Source organism: Mustela nivalis (assembly GCF_964662115.1).
Source record: "Mustela nivalis genome assembly, chromosome: X".
Classification (NCBI taxonomy): domain Eukaryota; kingdom Metazoa; phylum Chordata; class Mammalia; order Carnivora; family Mustelidae; genus Mustela; species Mustela nivalis.
The window spans coordinates 74,993,399-75,015,357 of NC_139040.1; the positions used below are offsets into that span (position 1 = coordinate 74,993,399).

The following is a 21,959-nucleotide window of genomic DNA, read 5'->3' on the forward strand; positions in this document are numbered from 1 at the left end:
CTTAACTTCTCTCTGAAATCAGGGAACACAGAATCTCAATCAGTTGACATTTTTCTACTGAATTACCCTAGTCTGATCATACCCCTCAGACTTTTTTAAATTAGTTCACTCATAATCCCAAATCTGCTTTGCCTCCTCAGCTCAGTACACTGTAATTTGATTTCAAAATGAGGACAGTTGTCAGTAATGCCACATTCATTAATCTATTTTGCAATTCCATGTACTTACAACTATGAAAATATGTTAATAACATCCATTCCAATGAGCCATCCTAAATTTATTATCATGAAACAAGACCTCAAGAAAGAGAATTCAAAATCATCCATGTATTTGCAATTTATTGCAACAAAGCCTTTATCAATAGACTTCCCTGTGCACATGGTGGTCAAATTGCTGGTGAAAGCCAGCCAGATCTATTACAAGCTTTCTCATGGCTTCTAGGTAACCCAAGTGAGCCTTTATTGATACTGGGAAGGGATAAAGCAGGGTAGGGATAAACAGTGATGTAAGAATTGGCTAGACAAAAGTAATGACTCTCATTACAAAGTGAGTATTTTAAAGCAAAAGAGCCTGTTGGGAATATTGTTTTATAAAATAGTGGTATTTTTTTACTAACTTTTAAAAATTCAATTAGTTAACATATAGTGTACCATTAGTTTCAAATGTAGATTTTAGTTATTCATCCATAGCATATAATAGCTAATGCTCAGTACTTACTGTTATAGCTTCTTGAAAGCAGAAATTTAACCCACTGAGCCACCCAGGCGCCCTTGAAAGCAGAATTTTAGATCATATTTTCTGATTACTTCCATGAAGTACAACACTTTTCTGCTAGCAACCTTCCACACATATGCTTTGTTAGAGGAATTTCTTTAATAATAAATAAATAAGAATTTATTTAAATTTATAAATATATAAAATAAATAGGAATTTATTTAAATTGATTTAAATATTGCACGCTGTTTCATTGTTCATAAATAAGGTGATGATAGTATAGCCATTAGTTGGTAGCACTGATATATCACTTTCTTTTTACTTCTCAGTGCATTCTCTTTACACAAAATAGATACATATTTTAAAAGAATCTGAATCTGTGGCAAACTTTTAAAAAACCCTAAACAGTAAAGTTTATCATTTTAAGGAATCTCAATTATCTTCCTCAATTGTGATAGTATATCCTTCTCTCTAGGCCAGATATTGTATGAGGGATTTGAAGAGACATTTCTAAACTTTATTTTTCTCATCTGCAAAATGCTGATCATGATCCTACAATAAAATACACTTACAATTTTTTTATGAGAATTTATTTATTTATTTATTTATTTATTTTAAGATTTAATTTATTTATCAGAGAGAGTGGGCTAGAGAGCAAGCACAGGCAGACAGAATGGCAGGCAGAGGCAGAGGGAGAAGCAGGCTCCCGGCCGAGCAAGGAGCCCGATGCGGGACTCAATCCCAGGACGCTGGCATCATGACCTGAGCCAAAGGCAGCTGCTTAACCAACTGAGCCACCCAGGCATCCCTTTTGATGAAAATTTAATCTGTATAAAAAATATATTTGCTGTAATGCGTGGTTCATGGAAAACATCTTATTTAATTATAAGCAACAACAGTATTAGAAATTAAGTAAATGTGTCTATAATATTTAAAGTTTTAACACATGATTCCAGTGCTTTGCCTTATTTTCTCAAATCCCTTTACCATTTTCACTGACAGAGTCAAATGTACTTTTTCTACTAGTAGCCAGCTCTTTGTCTTTTGTCACATAGATGCCCTTGTGAATTATTTATAATAGAGATATTAGCAATAATAATAATAATAATAAATAGCAATGAAAATGTTAAAAAAAAGTATTCTTAACTAATTAGGGTTCTTAGACATCAATTAGAGGAACCACCTCTGGCAAGCAAATTAATCTGCAAAACATTCCCAGAATTAACAAGTCAATCAGATACAGGGTTGTCTGCAAACTGAAAGGTGAAGCAAAAGGACTAAGTTTGGAAAATAGGTAAGGACAGTGAAAAAAATGATCAAATTTTTGGGCTAAATTAATTCTTAGGTGTCCTTTCAATGGAGTCCTGGGCATTATGTAGCAGAAACTCTGGAGATTATCTCAATCCTTTGGAGTCACACTGTTTATTAGCTTGCTATTGACAAAGTTATTTACAAACTGTAATAATGTAGAAAACTGATGGTAATGCACAAGATTCTTGTTAACAATAATGCAAGTTAATGATATTTCATTAGAAAACATAAATTCTATAACCCAAATTATGGGCCCAGAGCACTTCTGCTGCACAACTCTGCTTATATCCCAAATTACCATGTGAACTAGTTTTAATATCTGCTTCTCTTATTAATTTTTGAATAAAAATTCTTGACACAAGTATTTTATAATTGTGTGATAATCATGCATTTAATTTCTTGGAGAACAAAACACACTTTAGCATAACTATGTTCATTCACAGAACCAGCCTTGATAACACACTTCTATATGTTAGAAATGATATAATAAATGTAGAATATTGGGCACTTGTTTGGTATTCTTTGCCATGTTTTGCACTATCTAAAAAGAGATCAGTGAACTTGGACTGGAGTTACTAGACATGGAAGAAAATAAAATATTACAGAGAATACTCTGTGGTCCACAACCTAAACGGGCTGGGATTCCCATCATTTGGATCCCTGTAGCTTTACAAAAGTCAATTAAATTTTTGTATCTCCGATTAAAGTTGATTCCCCAGTACGTTTTCAAACATCTCTTGTAAAGTATTGTTTCCCAGAAAAAAGGGATTTTGCACATGTACCTGCCTTTGTCTCTGGTCATGATCTCAGTCAGGATCCTGGGATCAAGCCCCATATCGGGCTTCCTGCTCATTAGGGAGTATAATACTCAGTCTCTCTCTGCAGCTACCTCCCCCTGCCCCACTCATGCTCTCTCTCTCTCTCAAATAAATAAATACAATCTTTAATTTTTTAATTAAAAATAAGATAAATAAAATAAATAAAAAGTCTGGTCTTACTGCTCCATTTAGCTCCCTTTTTTTGAGTTGTATTTAAAGCAGCATGAGAGAACATGAGGCTCTCAAACTTAAAAAAAAAAGGAAAAAATTGAGTTTTGTTAGGATTTAAGATCTTGTCTGCTAGACAAAAACGTTGGCTTTGTTAACATGTGAAAATTAACAAAAGAGAATAAGGTAGAATTCTAATAATTTTTGTAGAAATTAAAAATTTCCTCCAACCCAATTACATACAGACCCATTAAGTAAATTCATTCCAATGTCCCCAACCAACCTTTTCTAATAGTAATGCATCTGTGTAAACAGGGTCAACCCAAGGAATGTATAAATATTATTATTTTTTTCCTGTCTCTTCCACAGTCACATCTGGGTATATTGGTAGCAATAACCATCTTATAAGACATGATATCATAAGGAAGGGTATTCTGTCCATTTGGAATGACTGAAAATCATTGTAATTTTATCTTGGTGCAGTAACTTGAGATGGCACAGTGTGGGTTATGAATATATATATTTTTTTTACTGGGAAGAAGAGATTATAGAGATATTGGTTATCCAAGAGAGACTGACAGGTGTTGATAGTTGCCAGGTCAATATCCATCTACTTTTTCCTTTAATATCAGAAAGCACTGAGGGACTGACAACAAGGAAACTTAAAACAACATCAAATATTTTATTGTCTCTTTTCTAGTTACATTGTAATCATAGGACAAAGTATCAGTCTTACAAGATATCATTCTCTTTTACCTCTATCTTTCTGCCAGAAATGTGGGCTTAATAGTGAGAACTCCAACAGCAATTTTTGCAACCGTGAATAAAAAGCCATGAAAACCTCTAAGATAGTTCACTGGACTTTCTTAAGACTCTGAACCAACACCAGAAAACACTCTCTGTAGTCTTCTTGTTAAATGAAAAAATATGGTTAAACCACTTTTGACAGTCTACTACATACAGCAAAATGTAAATCTTAATTGAAATATGTTCTCTCAGCTGTGCTTAAGCAACTGAGTCCTGAGCTTTTCAGGTTTTCAGTCTGAAAGAGTACACCTCTGGTGCTCTGAAAGGGAAGAGAAAGGACGCCCTGTTCTCCATATAAATTAAAGAAGAGAAATCTGTGCATTTAAGTGGGTCATATAAAATTTATCAAGCAATTATCTCCTAACTCCTTCCTATCCAAATTACCTGATATGCTCTCCCTACTCCTTTATTCCACGTTACTGCCTTTTCCAGGATTCTGTATCACATCACAACATGTCTTCTGTTATTTCGTTCTTGCAAGCTAGATTTGTTTTCTCCATCTAAAAAAATCAACAATCATTGTGTATTTCAATTCCCATTTTCCTCAAATGCATTGATTCTTCTTATCTATTACTCGTTTCTCATACTCTGTGTCTTTGTCTTTATGGGGTTTGTACTTTGCTTTTCCCCATCCTTTACTGCCATTATATAATCAAATCTAATAACTTCTTAGAAAAAGTTAAAAATTTCTGCATAGCCACACGTGAACACAAAGTCACTGATTTTTAGCAAACCTATAAGATAGTCAGACATCCATTCAATTTCTCTTTTTTAAAGATTTTTTTTATTTATTTGACAGAGAGAGATGACAAGCAGGCAGAGAGGCAGGCAGAGAGAGAGGAGGAAGCAGGCTCCCTGCTGAGCAAAGAGCCCAATTTGGGGCTCGATCCCAGGACCCTGGGATCATGACCTGAGTGGAAGACATTGACTTAACCCACTGAGCCACCCAGGTGTCCCTCCATTTAATTTCTTAACTGAGTCTCAAATGCATCCTGAGTTCTAACCTAAACCTAAGTTCTACTTCTTACACGTTGTTATATGACCAAATTCTTTCAGTTCAGTATTTTGTAACATTTAAATATTAATCAATTGATGCTTTGTCTGTGAATTTCTATGAAAATAATTTGAATACAGTAGATTTATTGTTATATTTATAGATTTATAATCAAATTTTCATCAGTTGAAGTTTTTGGAAATTTCAGATATAGTGATTAACCTAAAATGATACTTCCTCCAATACCTCTGATATTAAGGCCCAACACCTGATTATAGCCACACCTGTGGTGGATAGTTCCATGGGAAATCACAGTTATGTAACACTGATAGCATCTCATGTTCTCTCTCTCATTTTAGAATGTCTCCAACACAACCCAAAAGTGTAGGAGAGTTAATGTCCTCTGAGGACAGCTCTCAGTGAAGTGGAAATAAGAACCATAGATAATGAAAGTGATCCCAGGGTGGTCGCAGCCCCAAAGTAGAGGTGTGGGGGTGGGGGTGGGGGGAAGGGGTCCATGAGCCAGAAAGTAATGGTATCCTGGGGCTCCTGGGTAAAAGGCACTTGAGGTGGAGGGGGCCCAGTGGGGCCCAGGCTGCGCGGGCAGAGCCAGCTCCTCTCAGGCTGGGGAGCCTGGCGATTCTGAGGGCCAAAATTTTCCATCAAGTTCTGGAAAAGAAGCCTGTCAGCACAGGCATCTCTCTGGGGGTCAGACGAGCCCAGTGGTGCTGGGCCCCTTGATGTCAGTAGGGCCCCACGGGTTCCCTGGATACCGAGAAGTGGAGCGAGGGTTGTGGGGCAAGGGCTGTGGGGCGTAGGAGCACCAGGCCCCCAGGAACCTGTCCGCCAGGCCCCCCTCCCGCTCCCGCGGACGAAGCAGCAGGTGGCAGTGGACAGGAGGGCCCCAGCCTCCCTCTCTCCCTAGCGCCCCTACCGCTCCCCAGCCCCTCAGTACCTGAGTCAGCGGGACTCAGATGCAATCCCAGGCCCCATGCCCGGCCAGCCCAGAACCCCTGCCTCCCCGGGAGGCGCTACTTGCGCAGTGAGTTCGCTGGGTCCGCAGAAGGCAGTGGGTGGGGCAGGCAGGTGCGGGCGCGCTGTGGCGGGTGGGGGGCGGCAAACAGGGGTGCATGCCTCTGCAGGCCCGTGCGCCCTCGCCCAGCCTGTCCGGTGAGGGGACTGGCTGCGCCCCCTGCCGGCTCCCGCTGCTCTTCTGCTGACGCCAGGACACCAGTCCCCCGCCCAGTCTGGGCCTCCCTGCCACTGCTTGAGCTCCAGGCTAGGCCCGCTGCTGCTCCTGGGCTGCCGAGCTGCGGCCCTGGTGCGGTATGGCCGGCCCTTTTCTCTCCCCAGGGCACAGTGGAGCCGCGAGGGAAGGCCTGAGGGGATCTTCTGTCTGCTCAGCGCCAGTGGACACTCTCCAGGGGCCTCTCTACCCGGTGGGCTCCACCCATGGCCATCTTGGAACCCCCGGAATCCCCTTCAGAGACCAGGTGAAGCCCTCCTTGGGGAATCCAGGCTCCTGGGGCAAAAGCGAGTTGATCTTGTGTACTGCTGTGTTTGTTCCCTGGCCTGGCATGGATTGACAGTTGCTGAATTGATCTATTCTGGGGTCATCAAGGGCAGAGGAAAGAGTTCAGGGTTGGGATCCCCAGGCCTGGGGTCCACACAAGGCTTGGAGCCCTCTTGGCTGTCCCTGACAGAATGACCAAAGAGGAACCCTCAGAAATATGGATCTGCCTTGAACTGGCAGAGCATTCAGGGACAGGAAGGGGAATTTCTCCTTCGCAGAGTATCTGGAAGCCTGCAGTGGAAGATGGATTTGTCTGAGCCATGGTCATTAGTGTTGGGCCAAGGAACCCCTGGCTTGCTTCTCCTACCTGTATCCTAAGTCTAAAAGGGTGTCTGGGTGGCTCCCTCAGTGCAGCATCTGTCCAGGGTCCTGGGATCCAGCCCTGCATCTGGCTCCCTGCTCAGTGCAGATCCTGCTTCTCTTTCATCCTCTCCCTCTACTTGTGCTGTCAAATAAAATTAAAAAAAAAGTTAAGAGGGGGGACAAAATGGCGCAGAAGTAGGAGGAGGCGTCTTTTCAACTTGTACCCCAAAATGAGCTGATTACCTACCAGTCACCCATGAAATCCGCCTGAGATCAGAATTATACACGTCTGGATCTCTACAGGGGGAGAAGATGCCAGTGGGTAGGTAAAGCGGAGTGGGAACTGCGAACTGATATCAGAAGATAAACAAAAGGGGGAGGGAGCTACCAGAGGCGACCAGTTGGAAAGTAATACCCCAATATGAGCGAGAGTGCCCTGCGTCTGGGGACCAGCATTAATTCGGAGACTGGTTGAAAGCACTCCAAAAGAGCAAAGGATCTCAGGGGAAATTGTGGGAATCGGGGCGGCTAGGGACAGGGGCTTAAGTCCTCGGTCCCAGGACAGCCTCCCATGACGCTGAGGCAGAGAGAGTGCGGCTGAGAAACCAGCTCTTGGTCCCTAAGCTGCCAGCGCACCCGAGAATGCATGGCGTCCATTTCCTGTGAGGGGATGGGAGCCACACCAGGCGGCAGAATGCGAGAGTCCTGCTATAGAGCCTGAGATACTCCCCTGAGAGAGGTATAGAGGCCCAGCCGGTGCCCTTTGATACAAGCCCTTGTTTCAAAGCCTGCACCAAACTCTCCCCCCAGAGAGGTGTGTGAAGGCCCAGCCAGTGCTCTCCCACCTGTGCCCTGTTCTCAGAGCCTGAGACCCGCGCGCGAACCTCTGCCTTCCCTGAAATTGGTGCGTGCAAGGTGGGCGCTCTTAGACCCAGAACGACCAGGCACTCCCAGCCCGGGCCAGTGGGAAAATCTCAGTGTGCTATTGCTGCTTGGAACCTCTCTAGCGGTCTGGAGGTGCCCAAAGCTGCTGCTGCCCTGGTTTTGGGTACAAGCAAAAGATCCTCCATCCCCAGGGACAGCGACTTGGAACCTGCTCAGCCAGCGGCCAAGGGGGAACTTATTTGGGCTCTGCAGCCAGACTGAGGCTTCTCTCTGAGAGGGAGATCAGGGTGTGGTTTGTTTTCCTCTAAAACTACAAAAACCATCAAAAGCGGTCAAAGTGAGAAAAAAAAAAGTGAACAAACAAAAAAACACCAGAGAACAAAAGCCTAGAAAAAAAAAAGTTTCCTCAGAACCCACCCCTTTGAGGGGGGTGGGAGGACTTAAGTCAGGGAACATCATTGACTGAAAACCCACAAGGCAGGCCCCTTCCACAGAAAACAAACCAAGAAAGAAAAAAAAAAAGAGAGAGAGAGAGAAAAAAAGTACTACAAGAGAACCACCACTACTTCATAGGAAAACTTTTATTTTTCATTCATTCCCACTATTCTGGTTCATTTTTTTTTATATATAGGTAATTTTTTTTAACCCCAGCAGGATGGTGGAAGGGGTACATGGCTGAGTGCCTCCCGGGTCTGACCCTTTGTGACGCCACCCGGTGCCTGCAGCTGCCCTCTGGAAGGTGTTGCTTTAGCAGCAGAGCCGGAGGGCACCAAGCGTGTGTCTGTCTCCAAAGTCCTGGGCACCACATCACAATGCCTTCCTGAGAAGCAGAATCAAGGACAGTTGCTGATCTTCATTCCTTCCCACCAAAGGTATCTCATACACCATCTTTGGAAGTTGGAGCCAGGGGGCGCCTGGGTGGCTCAGTCAGTTAAGTGTCTGCCTTCAGCTCAGGTCATGATCCCAGGGTCCTGGGATCGAGTCCCACACACTTGCCTCCCTGCTCAGTGGGGAGCCTGCTTCTCCTTCTCCCTCTGCCATTCCCCCCACTTGTGCTTTCTGGCTCTCTGTGTGTCAAATAAATGAATAAAATCTTTTTAAAATGTTTGGGCCATACTCTTTCGCCATTCTACTTTCCCTGGGGTAATTTGCCACCTCCATGAATTTACCTGCATCTTTCCCAAAATCTACTTATCTTCCAGCCTTCTTGACCATAATGAGTCTATAAATTTTCAATAGACAGTGTGAAATTACACTTGCTAATATTTGCATAACATGCACCTCTTTCGATCTCAAAGAAAAGCTTTGCACCGCAATGGTCTCTAATCTCCAATTATGTTCTGTTCCGGGATCCCACTGGAATTCTACGTACCTGTCCCCTAAGATGCCATAAATTGTGGTCCAGTTTCCCAGCCATCCAAGGAAAGCACATGGGAAATCTTGCTGAAGTATGAGTAAGAGCCAACGAAAGGGAACATATTTATATGCCTCGAATGCTGGGACCTGAGGAAAGCAAGTTTCATTACAGACAAATCAGGAAGGAGGTGCAGATTGCTTTTTATGTCACTCTGGAGTGGAGGTCTGCTCACTCACAGAAGCTCAAAATCTTCACAAAGGACAATGCCCCCCACCCCCAAAGTCAGCTGGGGATTCTCAGGAAAACTTTAATTGAAAGTATTACGGATTCTCCAACTTCCCAAAATGCAGGAGGAACATCTACAAGCAAGACTGTCACCACTTTTAGACAACAATTACACTTATTTACATTTTTTCTTCCTACAAAATCATCCTCTCTCCCAATCCATGATCTTCTTTTTGTAACAGTTTCCTAAAGAAGGAAACAGGTGTCCTCCCATTCCAGTTCCATCCAAAATAATAAAATAAAAATCTTTAAAATTAAAAAAAATTGTGATTTGTTGAGACAGAGCACATAAGCAGAGGGACAAGCAGACTCTCCCACTGAACAGGAAGCCCGATTTGAGGCTCGATCTCAGGACCCTGACACCATGACCTGAACTGAAGGCAGATGCTTAACCAACTGAGGCACCCAGGAAGCCCCAAAATAATTCAATTTTTAATCACTTTGCCATAGACACTTTGGGGTGGCTTTGAAACACCAGAATCTCATTGACTTATCAGTGTCCTCTTCACCATCTCAGAAAAGGACTGGGTGCCTCTCAGAGGCCTCTCTCCCCTCCTGACCCCGGTCCCAGCCAAAGGTCCTTCACATTGGAGTATGAGGAACTGAGGGGTTGCTGGGAAGCGGGATGGGGTGTGGAAGCACCCTGGGGGTGGGGTGGGGGGCTCTGGGGCCCTCCCACTCCCAACTTCAAAGACAGCGCCTGCTTTCCCCTGCCTCATATAGGTACCCTGGGTTTGCCCTCTTTAAGGTTCCTGGTTGCTGCAAAGGTCTGAGAATCTCCTAAGTAGCACAAAAGCCATCATGAGCATTTTGGCCACACGGGACAGAGGGAGTTTAAAGGAAGAAAGATAAAGCTCCCCAGAATGAGCCAGCAGCTCTGGGCTTCCCTGCACATCTTTCCTGACCCTCAGAACCCTGGGAAGGAGCCCCTTGATGCAAAGTCACAGGGTGAGCCCACGCACAGCCCAGGCCTCCTGCCCCAGGTCCTCTCCAGCCATAAACTGACCCCCTAGCCCCTTCCAAACCATCTACAGCCTCAAACCACCGACGTGCAGTTCAGCACCCATCTCCAAAGCGCCGGATGCACGTGGCTTCCCGGCACCCTTCCCTGGCCGCTCCCCAAATCACCGTGGGAATGTCGCAGCAAGGAGACAGGGAATCGATTTTTATCCTCTGGGTTGTCTTCCCTCGTAGCCCCTCAGAAGTCCCCACGCAGCAATGCCGCGTGGGCCCTACTGCTCTGAATCCACTTCCCCCGAGGAATCCGCTTTTCTTCAGCGTCTGTGTCTGCAAACCCAGCTCCTCTAACACCCCCCACCAAATGTACCATGAACCAACTGGGGAAGAAGTTCATTTATGGTCTACAAGCCTTTAATCCCTGAGAGCTGTGGCTGATGCGGGAGCAGCTTTTCTCCAAATGGTGATTTCGATATGAGGTCCTTTTGCCTGCCGGCCCCCAACATCCCTGACGTGTGGCTCCGAGGGGCCTCCCCGCGGCCAGGCCTGAGAGTGGAGCCAACCCTTGGGCTCATTTTCCACCACCCTGAATCCAGGCAGTGGCCTCGTCTCACTACAAAGGGTGCTGAGTAACGAGGTGCCGCCACCAGGAAGAGAGGCAGCAGGTCAGACAGATCTGGAGAATGACACTGGCCTTCAAGGGCCCCTCACAAGGGAAATACCATTAATTAGCAGATCTGACCAGATATACTGTGTTCCACATTCACGCCGTAAGGATGGGGTTTCCTCGAGCCCTAATCAAAGGAACTCTTTCACCGGAGATCACTTGACCAATCGGTGACTCAGTTTCCTTATACTAAAAATGAGGATAATAATACCTCACAAGATTGTTTTGAGGAGTACACACGTTACAAAGTGTTTAGAGGCACCTGGGTGGCTCAGTGGGTAAGCACCTGACTTCAGCTCAGGTCACGATCTCAGGGTCCTGGGATAGGGCCGTGTCAGGCTCCTTGCTCAGCGAGGAGTCTGCATGTCCCTCTCCCTCCCTCTTCACTTCCTGCCCTCTCTCTCTCTAATATATAAATAAATTATCTTAAAAAAAAACGAAGTTCTTAGAACACTATATGCACATAGTACAGGACACAAAAGCACTTGTTAAACAGATAAAAGGGTACAAGAGGCTGGCTTCCCTTCAGATTTCTAATAGTCTCCTGTCTGGGGGTCTCTAGCTCTTAGGAAGTGGACAGGCCGCAGAAGCCCAAGGTTGTAGAGTTCCTCCGAGGCCAAGTTCAATTTTCTATGCAGGACAGAAAACCTGTAAAATACATCCCAGACTTGCTTTGCTGCCTTCCTAGTAGGGAATCCGTTCCCTCAAGAGTGGTCCAACCTCTCTTCCACTATTTGGGATGTAGAAAAGGTTTAGACATTTCTCCATTGGTGCTGATTCCATCCTCATTTTTAACAATCTAGCTGTGTGTTCATCTGGTCTTCTGTTAGTTCCTTTATTCAACAAACACAGAGGACTCACCATGTCCTAACTGTGACCAAGACATCCAGCATCTCATCCCACAAGGGAAACATATTAGGAAATGTGGCAGCAAAGAGGGATGGGGTAAGGCAGTGACATCTGAATCAAGACCAAACTAACAAGCAGAGCCTGCCATGAAGAACATTTCAGGTATGGGCCCCATAGGTATGAAGGCGGAAATGAATAGATTATGTGCAGACGGCAGGACAGGGGACTAAGGGGCACTGGAAAGGAAGGCTGCGGAGCAGCTGTCGGCATTGGAGGCCTTGTGAAGGACTCTGAAATTCCCTTTGGTTTCAGCCAGAAGCTACATGAAGGTTTAAGCGGGGAATCATCAGATTAGCCTATATTTGTAAAAGATCGCTCCTCTTCCACAGAAGAAATGGGGATGGGGTGGGGGTGTCCACGAGCCTAGAAGCTGGAAATGGAAGCAGATGAAGTTTCCAATATCCTGGCCAAGGAGTGAGTCTGTTGCAGTGAGAGTGTAAAGATTTGCAGTTCTAAACTTTTTAGTAAAGTGGCTTATTAAACACACAGCTAACTATGGCCCGGGGTTCCTACTTTTGTAATAAGTTTTTTCTGAAACTCAAAAAGGGGAGAGGGGCTCTCTGCACCACGTGCCAGTAGGGGCGGAACATCACAGTACAGGGTGTTTTCGGAGCCTGTTATCCTTTTAGTACGACATCCCTCCCACCCTGAGACAATACCGTGCCTCTTTCCGCCAACATAAGTTGAGTTTTTCCCTTTCCCTCTTCCTTCTTTCGAGGGCAGAGCTCAGGGCTTCTCCAGAGATTTCATCCTAAGTTCATAGATCTCACTGAGCCGACCACATTCCCCTCCCCGTGGGCGCCAGAAAACGCCGGAAACATCTGTATCTGCACCTGAACATGGGACCTTGGATCCCAGCTACAGTTACTTGTGCTGTGGTAACAATGACATCATGTCGCGTTTCAGGACATTTTCGTAAATAAGGCCTCGGGTCGGGATGCTCAGGATAGGAAAAGGGTGGGTCCGCCCCTGGGCAGAGTGGCATACCTTCTCTCTCCTCCTGGCCTTTGCCCAAGTTGGAGATGCCCTGTTCCTTCCTCTTCACCTGAGTAATCATTATCTCTGCTTCCAGAAGCAGCTCAGGGGGCCACCTCCATCAGAGGGGCCACCTCCTCCCCAACCCCGCTGGACCAGGTGACCCTCCCCAGAATTCCATATAAATCCCTGTTAACGTTGATCCCACTGCTTCCCAGAGGCTCTTTCTCCTTGTCTTTACTTTGTCTCTCCTGTTGGACCCCAGGAGAGAGGTCTCACTCATCATTTTATCCCAGCAGGGTTCAATATGTTGCTGAATTAACACATGGCATGTCCTGCACATCGCTGGCAGCTGGATGAACTGGAACACAGTGTGGCAGCATGTACTGAAGCAGGGGTTCTCAGAGCACCAGGGGGCTCAGTTGGTGAAGCATCTGCCTTCGGCTCAGGTCATGATCCTAAGGTCATGGGATCCAGCCCTGCGCCAGGCTCCCTACTCAACAGGGAGTTGGCTTCTCCCTCTCCCTCTGCCTCTCCCCTCCCTCTCAAATAAATAAATAAAATCTTTTCAAAAAATAAATTTAAAATAAATTAAAAAAAAATTAAGCAGTTGTTCTCAGCTGCAGGTGATTTGGCTCCCCAGGGGACATATGGCAATGCCTGGAGAAACGTTTGGTTGATGTAATTGGAGGAAAGGGCGCCACTGGGCATTTGGTGGGGAGAGGCCAAATGGAGGTGGCCAACATCTGGCCATGCACAAGACAGGCCTCAGGAAAACATCACCCAGTCCACGAGGTCGACAGTGTAGAGGGGGAGACCCGCTTCTAATCTAGGACCTGGCAAACCTTTTCCTAGGTTTACATGCTCAAGGGAAATGTATCTGTCCGCCAAAACCACAAGAATGTCTGAAGCAGCTTATCCTCAGAAGCCCCAAACTGGACGCCATGTAAAAGACCATTAACGGGAGAATGGATAACTGACTACAGTACCTACGTGATGGAAGACAACATACGGTGACGAAATTTAAGATGCCACATATGCGACAACAAGAAGAAATCCACAGATGTCCTGAGGAACCAAACCACCAGAGCAAGGTAACAGGCAAACTTGATCGCTGGTGATCGAAGAGAAGCAGGGGGCAGGGAGTGACTGACTGGGAAGGAGCAGGACGGAACCTCTGGTGTTCTCAGAACATTCCTGATCCTCATCTGGGTAGTAGTTACACACAGCGTGCCGCATGCTAGGACTCATGTGCTGTGTGTGTGTATTACACCTCAGCAAGCTTTACCAAAGGCAACGGTCCTCTAAGAGCCCCAGCGGGCAGGAATCACACACTGGAGCAGGTCCTCCGAGCATGACTTTCTAAGGATTTCGGTGCACAGCCTGCAGGAGCACTGTAGATATGTTTCTGGAGACCTATTTCACCACAGACACCAAAAACCTTACAGTGGGTCCTTGATTCAATTCTGCTTCGGTTATTTTCTGCTAAGGATTGTGCTACAGATGTGCACACAGACTTAGGTTTCAAGAATATTTATCATAGCAGAACAAATACAAGAGGTAGGCAGCAACAACACCGACCCAGAGGAAACTGTGTGATACCGCGGACTCATTAAAATCGACATTTAAAAATGTAAATGGAAAATGACTACAATATATTAATTACAATTAAAGAGCAGGTCACCCAACAAGGTGACACCTAAGATATATGAAGAATATACTCAATATGATTAACTATGATTAGCTAAGGTCATGAGGGGTTATGGGATTTCTTAAAATTTTATCATTTTTTCCCTAAAATGTACGTATATTACTTATTAATAAGAAAAAAATACACAATCACACTTCTTAAAAATAAAGGTGATTTTTCAACTCTAAAACTGAGTACCAGGGGCGCCTGGGTGGTTCAGTGGGTTAAAGCCTCTGCCTTCGGCTCAGGTCATGGACCCAGGGTCCTGGAATCGAGCCCCGCATCGGGCTCTCTGCTCAGCAGGGAGTCTGCTTCCTCGTCCCTCTTTCTGCCTGCCTCTCTGCCTACTTGTGATCTCTATCTGTCAAATAAAATAAATAAAATCTTTAAAAAAAAATAAAATCAATAAAATCAAACTGAGTACCAGACCCCACACAACCCCTAATTCCCCATGGATTCAGAGCCCTGCTGCCTGCAGAAGCGCTCTATTGATGCTCATCACAGTGGCTGAGACAGATTAAATAAAGAGATAACATTCCAGATTTTCTGTCTCTTATCCGACTGTGCAGATTGGTTACACAAATCCAAATCCATACATGCATTAGACCTCACTGAACTGCGTACGCCCTGAGAAAAAGTTACAAGCAATTCCCTGTAAAAATACGAAAGTATTTCTGACAGCAAAAGTTTTCAGATGCTGTAAAGAAAAAAAAAAAAAACTAAAAAGGCACGACCTTCCCTGATTAATTAAGTCTCTCGAGAGAGAAGGCTGCCACTTCCCCAAGTAATCTCATTGCCTCAGACAAAACCATGTTTCTCTGTGAAGTGGAGGTGATCGTGGCTCTCTCAGAGTACTCGCAAAGGTTTGGCATGGTTATGAAACGGAACGCTATGACTGGGGCCCGCTGGCTGTGGTCACCGTCATGCCCACAGCCTGAACACCACCTCCCTCCAGGAAGCTCCCTTCTCTGAATTCTGTGTGGTAGGGGTACGTGGCTGACTATTAGGGAGCACTGCATAAGGCATACCCTGTCGCTCGCCCAGACGCCCAGCTCCTCCCAGAGCCACCGAATGCCAGCTAAAGCTGGGAGCAAGGGCTCACTGTGGACACAAATGACGAGGGCCCAGGTACCTCAGCTCACAAAACCATTACGAGCGTATACATTTAACTTTAGCTTTAAGATGTTTCTCCTCTTACTTCTCAGTTAAAAAAAAACTTTAAGCCAAGTAAACCAACAACAAACCTTAAGATAAAACATTTAACCGTGGTAATTTCCAAAGCCCTATGGTCGTCTTCAGCTTCTCAAGGTCACACCTCCCTGCTGAATGATTACCGAGGGTTGCTGACATGGTACACAGAGAAAACACTCTTAGGATGTCCCTCTAAGAGAAAAAGCAAACAGCTCAGAATCCAACCAGCCAAGGCAAAGGAACCACTGACAAAGCCAAACACAGAGGGGCCCCTGAGCATCTGGGAATCTGCCTGTTCCTTTGCCTCCTCAGAGGGAACGAGTCACAAGACTGCTTGGAATGAGAAATGAAAAGGGCAGAAGCCCAGAAAGCAGCGGGTCCTGAATTTCTTGCTGCTTCCAAGGAGTGAGCCCGCCTGCTTTGTCAGTTATTTACACAGTGGGCATGTGAGGCTGACAGCTTGAGGGGGTTATTTTAGAGGGAGAGCTGTAAGTCTGATCAGGAGAAGTTTCTGGACCCTGGGGTCCCAGCACGCATCTCCAGCTTCCAGGCTGACCCTCCCTTCAGACAGGGTTTAAGAGGCAGCCGGGCAAGCATGGTCTTCATATTTATTTATTTTTTTTCTTGATTTTATTTATTTATTTGACAGAGATCACAAGCAGGCAGAGAAGCAGGCTGAGAGAGAGAGAGAGAGGAGGAAGCAGGCTCCCCGCTGAGCAGAGAGCCCGATGCGGGGCTCGATCCCAGGACCCTGGGACCATGACCCGAGCCAAAGGCAGAGGCCCTAACCCACCGAGCCACCCAGGTGCCCCTGGTCTTTGTATTTAAATCACCTCAAGGGGGCCCATATCTCCAGGCACAACCAGAACCCAGGGAGGAGAGGGAAGCAGGAGAGGGAGAGGGTACCTCCACTCCTATCTGCTGGCTGCACTTCTGGAGCACCTGATCCAGGAAGCTAAATGCGTGGACAGAACAGAAGGAAGAATCTGGGAAGACTGGAAGACGAGAAGAGCTGTTCGCAGACTAGTCTCAACCTGAACCACAGAAACACCTCTGCCTCCCTGCCCTCCTCCCCTCGGCTGGGCACCAGGTGCCTCCCTACTGCACTCCAGATGCAGATCCAAGCTCAGGGGTGCCCAGTGCCGATGCCTCTCTCTGGTGCAGGGACACTAGGGCATCAGCGGGACTCCCAGACAGCACCTGTGATCTCTAATTTAAAACCAAAACCAAAATCCCCAACCAGCCCAAGCCAGCACAAGCAATACATATTTATGTGTAAGACACCTATGCACACATACACATTCACTTATTACACATTCACTTATCTACACACACACACACACACACACACACACACACACACGCTTTTGCAGCAGAAGGCAGGCAGGAAACCTGTTCCCTAAGTCCTTTGCTTTCCTCATCTGCTTCTAGCATCAACAGCCATTTCTGCTACAGATTTTCCTATTCGAGGGTTGATCACAGATCCAAATGCCACCATCCTGTTTGCCACCCTTTCCTACTCCACCGGCCCGCTGACGTATGTCAGTGAACCAGGGAACAAAGATGGAAGACAGGCCCAAGCTGCCTTCCTTGAAAAGTGGGGTTATATTTGACACTTTAATAAACCTCAGAGCCTGAGCCTCTCTGCTCTCAGACTGGCCAATGTGCAGCTCTCACTCTTAACAAACCTGTCCATCTCTTTCCCCCTACTGCGGGGCACAAGGGTTTTCTCTGCCCGGCATCTATTTCCAGGCCCCATAAATCATATCCCATTGTTCCAGGCCATCTGAACTCGTTTAATAAACCATCCACCTCACCCTTACGCCACCACCCCGAATTTCCCACAGGGAAAGACTGTTTCAAGAAGAAAAGGAAATTCTTCATTAGGGCTGTATTTTAAAAGCAAGCTTCCACAAAAAACTGGAAAACAAAATTGGGTATAAATACCATCCAATAACCACTAAATGTCTTTGGTTAAAGCACCTGCCTGCCTGTGATTCTCGGGTCCAGATGTGAGCTCAGTGCACATCCAAAGGAAGCAGAATTTGAACCTGATGCTAAATGACAAATGATCCTGAACTTCATGACCATTTAAGTGCCACAGTGGCTAGATTAAATTGCTCTGATGCAGAATTTCTCCCAAGTATAGGTTACTGAGAAACATAATATTGCTTGAAAATGTATTTAGGTGCGCTCATCCTTCTTAGACCAACACTCATGGCTCTTAGTCATAACCAGGCTTAAGCTAACACGATTCCCCTAGAAAGGGAGGGAAACAAGAGGACATGTCTCTCTTGCTCCAAGATCAAAAACTGGATCACAGCACTCACAGCATCAAGTCTGCCAAACCAGAGTTCTGGGTACGTACAATTCTTAAAGAGCTAATTGAATGGAAAACAGCCATCTGGGGCTGGAAACCTTTATGACATTCTGGGAAATGTATGGGGTTTAATAGGATTATGCAGGGTGATGTGACTTTCAAAATTCCGAAACTCTGAACTGAAGCCTAAATGAGAATATGTTAAATTCACCCATTCCAAAACACAGCACAGTTGACTCGGACCCTACAAGCCCAGCTGTAGCTCAGGGTGTCCACACTGCAGCCTGTCCGTGGAAGGTCTGCAGACCACTCCCTGCTGAGAGAGTCCAGCCAACCCAATCAGCCTACCAGCAGGCTGTGGCACAAGGTCCAGATATAAGCCCAGGCACCAGCCAGGGTTCCCTTTGGCCTGCCCTCCTATGGTTGAACAACAATCATGGAGAGCCACAGGGAGAGCGGCATTGGGTCCAGTATGGCCACTCCCTGGTCCTCCACAACACTGGTTGCACACTCTTCAACACAAGAAAATGGTGTGCAGAAACAAGGGCCTGCCACAGTAGGCTGTCGAGCAAGGAACAGAAAGCATCAGGGGACAGGTGGGACTGCTGGCTGGTCTCCACCTCTCCCAGAGGGCAGAGGCTGCAGAGCTTCTGCAGACTAAGCAGAGACATGTCAGAATTACCTTCCCAAAAAGAAGGCAGTAAAGGAGCACTTCAAGCAGCCACAACTGCTAGCAGGCCTGCGACCTCCAGATATCAGGCGCTTGACCATGACCATGTCGGTAAGCAGAACACACAAGTGTCTTCTGGAGCGAGAGCAGACAGCTTAACGCTGCTAACTGGTCCTCTCACTCTTCTCTGCTCTGAGCAAGTGATCCTGAAAGGCATGGACAAAGTTGGTCAGATTCACTGGAGAAAACACGAGCCAGTGAAGACGTCCCGGCTCGCACTGGGCCTCCCTCCAAAGGCTGGCTGCCCCACCCCTGGCACCTGGGTAACGCTGCTCTGGGGCCATCCACACAAAACGATTTACGCACCCCCCACCCGCAACACACACACAGACACACACACAGACACACACACACACACACACACACACACAAGCTGCACCGGGCTAACTCAAACGCACCCCTAACGAGCAACCCCACAGGTGTGACTGGGTTGGACACTCCCAGCAAGGGAGGGAAGCCCCCCCCCCCGTCCTTGCCAGCGGCAGGGTGCCGCCTGGGCCTCCGCCTCATCCTCTCCATCCGCGGGGAAGTCGGAGCGGCCCCCACCAACCACCACCACGCAACCAGATTGATTCTCACTTCAAATCCCGGCTGCCGGGGGCCCCATCTGTGTGCTGACGCGAAAAGCCGCCCTCGAGCAGTCGGCCTGCGGAGCGTCTGGGGTTCTCCCGGGCCGCGCTCACGCCTCCCCAGGCCGCACCCGCGGGCCGCGCCTTACCGCCAGTGTCCTCGAAGCGCGAGGGCGGGCGGTCCCGCAGCGTGGCACTCCAACCCGCGCTGGCCTCGTCCTCGTCGGACTCCTGCGCTTTGGGGGCGCCGGGAGGCGGCGGGGGGCCGGGGCGCTCGTGTTCGTCGTCTGAGGAGGCGGCCGAGGAGGAGCGCGAGGTGGCGGACGTGCTGTAGAAGGGGTTCCCGCCGCTGTCCGGGCCGGACTCGCCCAACACGTCGTCCCAGATGTGCAGGCTCTCGTAGCGCGCGCGGGCCCCCTTGAGCAGCTCGGGCGCCCTCCTCCGCGCGCTCCCGCCGACCTCGGCCATGGCCCCGGCCACCGCCCACGCGCCCGCTCCCCACAGCGCCTCCCAGGCGCACGCGCCGGGCCCCGGCCTGAGCCGCGGCCCGCCGCCCCCCACCAGCGCAGCCCGCAGCACAGTGCCCGCCGCCCCGCCGTCTTGGTCGCCTCGGGCCCAGCGCCGAAGGAAGCGCCCTGGGAGCTCGGGCGCCGCAGGCTGCAGGCCCCGGCGGGACGCTGGGCGCGCGGGCGGGAGGCAGGGGCTGCGGCCGGGCCCAGGCGCCGCCGCTACCGCCGCCACCGGCGCCGATGCGTCTCCTCGGCGCCCGCTGTCCCCGCGCGCCCTCCCGCAGCACCCCGCGCTCCCTGGCCGACCTTCCCGGGCGCGAGCAGCCAGAGACGGACCCCGCCTCCTCGCACCTCCGGCCCGCCGGCCAATGGGGAGCAGGCCGGGGCGGGCCCGCGCGGGGCACGCCCCACACCCCTCGGGCGAGCGGGGCGAGGAGAGCAGCGGCGGCGGCAACGGGGAGGGCGGCCGGTGGCTTCCTCGCCTGCGGGACGTGTGGCCCGGGACGGCCTCCCGCAGGCCCCGCGCGGCCCCGCAGGGGGGAGGGAGGAACCGAGTGGGTGTCGGGGGTTGGGGGGGACGCATCCGGTCTTCCCGCCACCGGAGTCGGCTCACGGAGCGTGAAGCCTGCGCTCTTGGTCCCCTTCCGCAGTCAGCGCCAGTGGCGGCGGGGAGCTGTCCGCCCCTGTGGTTCTGAACCAGGCGCTGCAGAAATTCCAGGTAGGCGCCTGGCCCGAGGGTCACGATTCCCGCGGCTGCTGTGGCTGCTGCTACTTCCGTGCTCCACAGCCGGCTGTGCCTTGAGCTCTTGCAAGCACAAGGGCTATCTGGCTTCCTGGAGCCTTGCTCTAATAAGGAGCCCGCCTTGCCGGTTCATTCCTGGGGTAAGGTGGTGACTCAGTTTCGCTTCAAATACCCCTGTAATTTGAGGGGGTCAACATCCGATCTTAGTCATTCCTCCCGTCTTTGACCTTTGACATCTTTAAACTCAAAATATTCATTACCTTCCAAATATTAATTACTCTAACACCACCATTGCAACATCTTCACCCATACATTTGACACACTTGTCTGTTAAAATACAGCACAATCACCCAGGCTTCAGTGTTCTGATAAACAATAGATCAGAAAGGTTTCATCCATCCCTCTGCCTTGGCCAGGAGTGCGTGGCACTCATTCCGTTGATGACGATACATATGATCAGACGTTTCTTGCTCCTCTCTCCCTCCCACAATAATGCAATAAGTCACAATGATGGTAATTGGGCCATAAAGTCACTTGCACTCTGAAATAAAATAAATCCACAGAGATGTGAAGGGCTTGCAAATCCTACTGGGTATTAACTAAATAAGGATTACATGAAAGGGAAAGACATATTGCTATTTCATGCATAAAGGATGCAGATGCATAAAGGGTGAAGATGTTGGGACCACCAGCTACGGTCAGTTCTAACAGCAGGTGAGCAGCTTCTGCTCTCACCCTCCCCTCGCAAGCCCCTGTTTCCTCCTCCCAAACCAGAGTCTCTGTACCAGCATGAATTCCTGATCATCACTGAAAGATGATATATAAAAAGGAAAGGATTCACATGACATTGCTTTGTATATGAATTGGCTGATATACGTGAAATTGTTTGCAAAGCATTTCAACTCCGTTGGAAGAATTGTGTCACAGAAAAGAACTGGTTTCCAGCACTTCTCTATACTGTGTTAACCAAGGAAAGATTCTGAAGAAAGTTCATACAGGTAATTAGACTTAAAATGTTCAATGACACATAGATTGAAGACGAAATGTAAGACTGCGTAGCTCAAGTTCAAATTCTGCAATTAGGAATTCTGTAATACTCCTGTAAAATTTAATGATATTTATTTTTAAAAATAATTGAAAGGGATCGAAACACTGAAATACATAGGCAAGAACTCCTTCTCTTCTCCAGGCAGCCAGTGAAAAAGTCAGCGGCTAAAGTGAGCGTGTATTTTAAAAACAGTGGCTTGCTTTGCTACCCAGAGGAAGCAGGAAGTAGAGCAGTAACAGTTACAAGGATGGACACAGTCTTCCATTGTCCCAAATCTGCATTTGTATGGTGCTAATCCCAAAGAAACCTTAGAGTCTTTGTGCTTATGAGCTCTCAAGTGCTTGTAGCTCACAGAGCATGCAACACTGGGAGAGGGTTATATGTCCACAAAAGAAACAGACTGGGAAATCAAATTGTTATCCAAACCCTGGCCCAAC

The 21,959-nt window shown here is 47.8% G+C and overlaps 1 protein-coding gene across 1 annotated transcript; it reads right to left on the bottom strand.

Moving 5' to 3' along the window:
* Positions 1–6,780: 6,780 nt before the first annotated feature.
* On the bottom strand, positions 6,781–20,607 carry LOC309855913 (uncharacterized protein; the record flags this gene model as incomplete). The annotated part of the gene is made up of 6 exons (XM_082716522.1): positions 6,781–6,830; positions 8,271–8,393; positions 9,339–9,401; positions 18,607–18,800; positions 19,373–20,038; positions 20,595–20,607. The coding sequence occupies 3 exons, from the start codon at positions 20,605–20,607 to the stop codon at positions 18,772–18,774; spliced, it is 708 nt and encodes a 235-aa protein (XP_082572648.1). The 3' UTR covers positions 6,781–6,830; positions 8,271–8,393; positions 9,339–9,401; positions 18,607–18,771.
* Between the last annotated feature and the right edge of the window lie 1,352 nt (positions 20,608–21,959).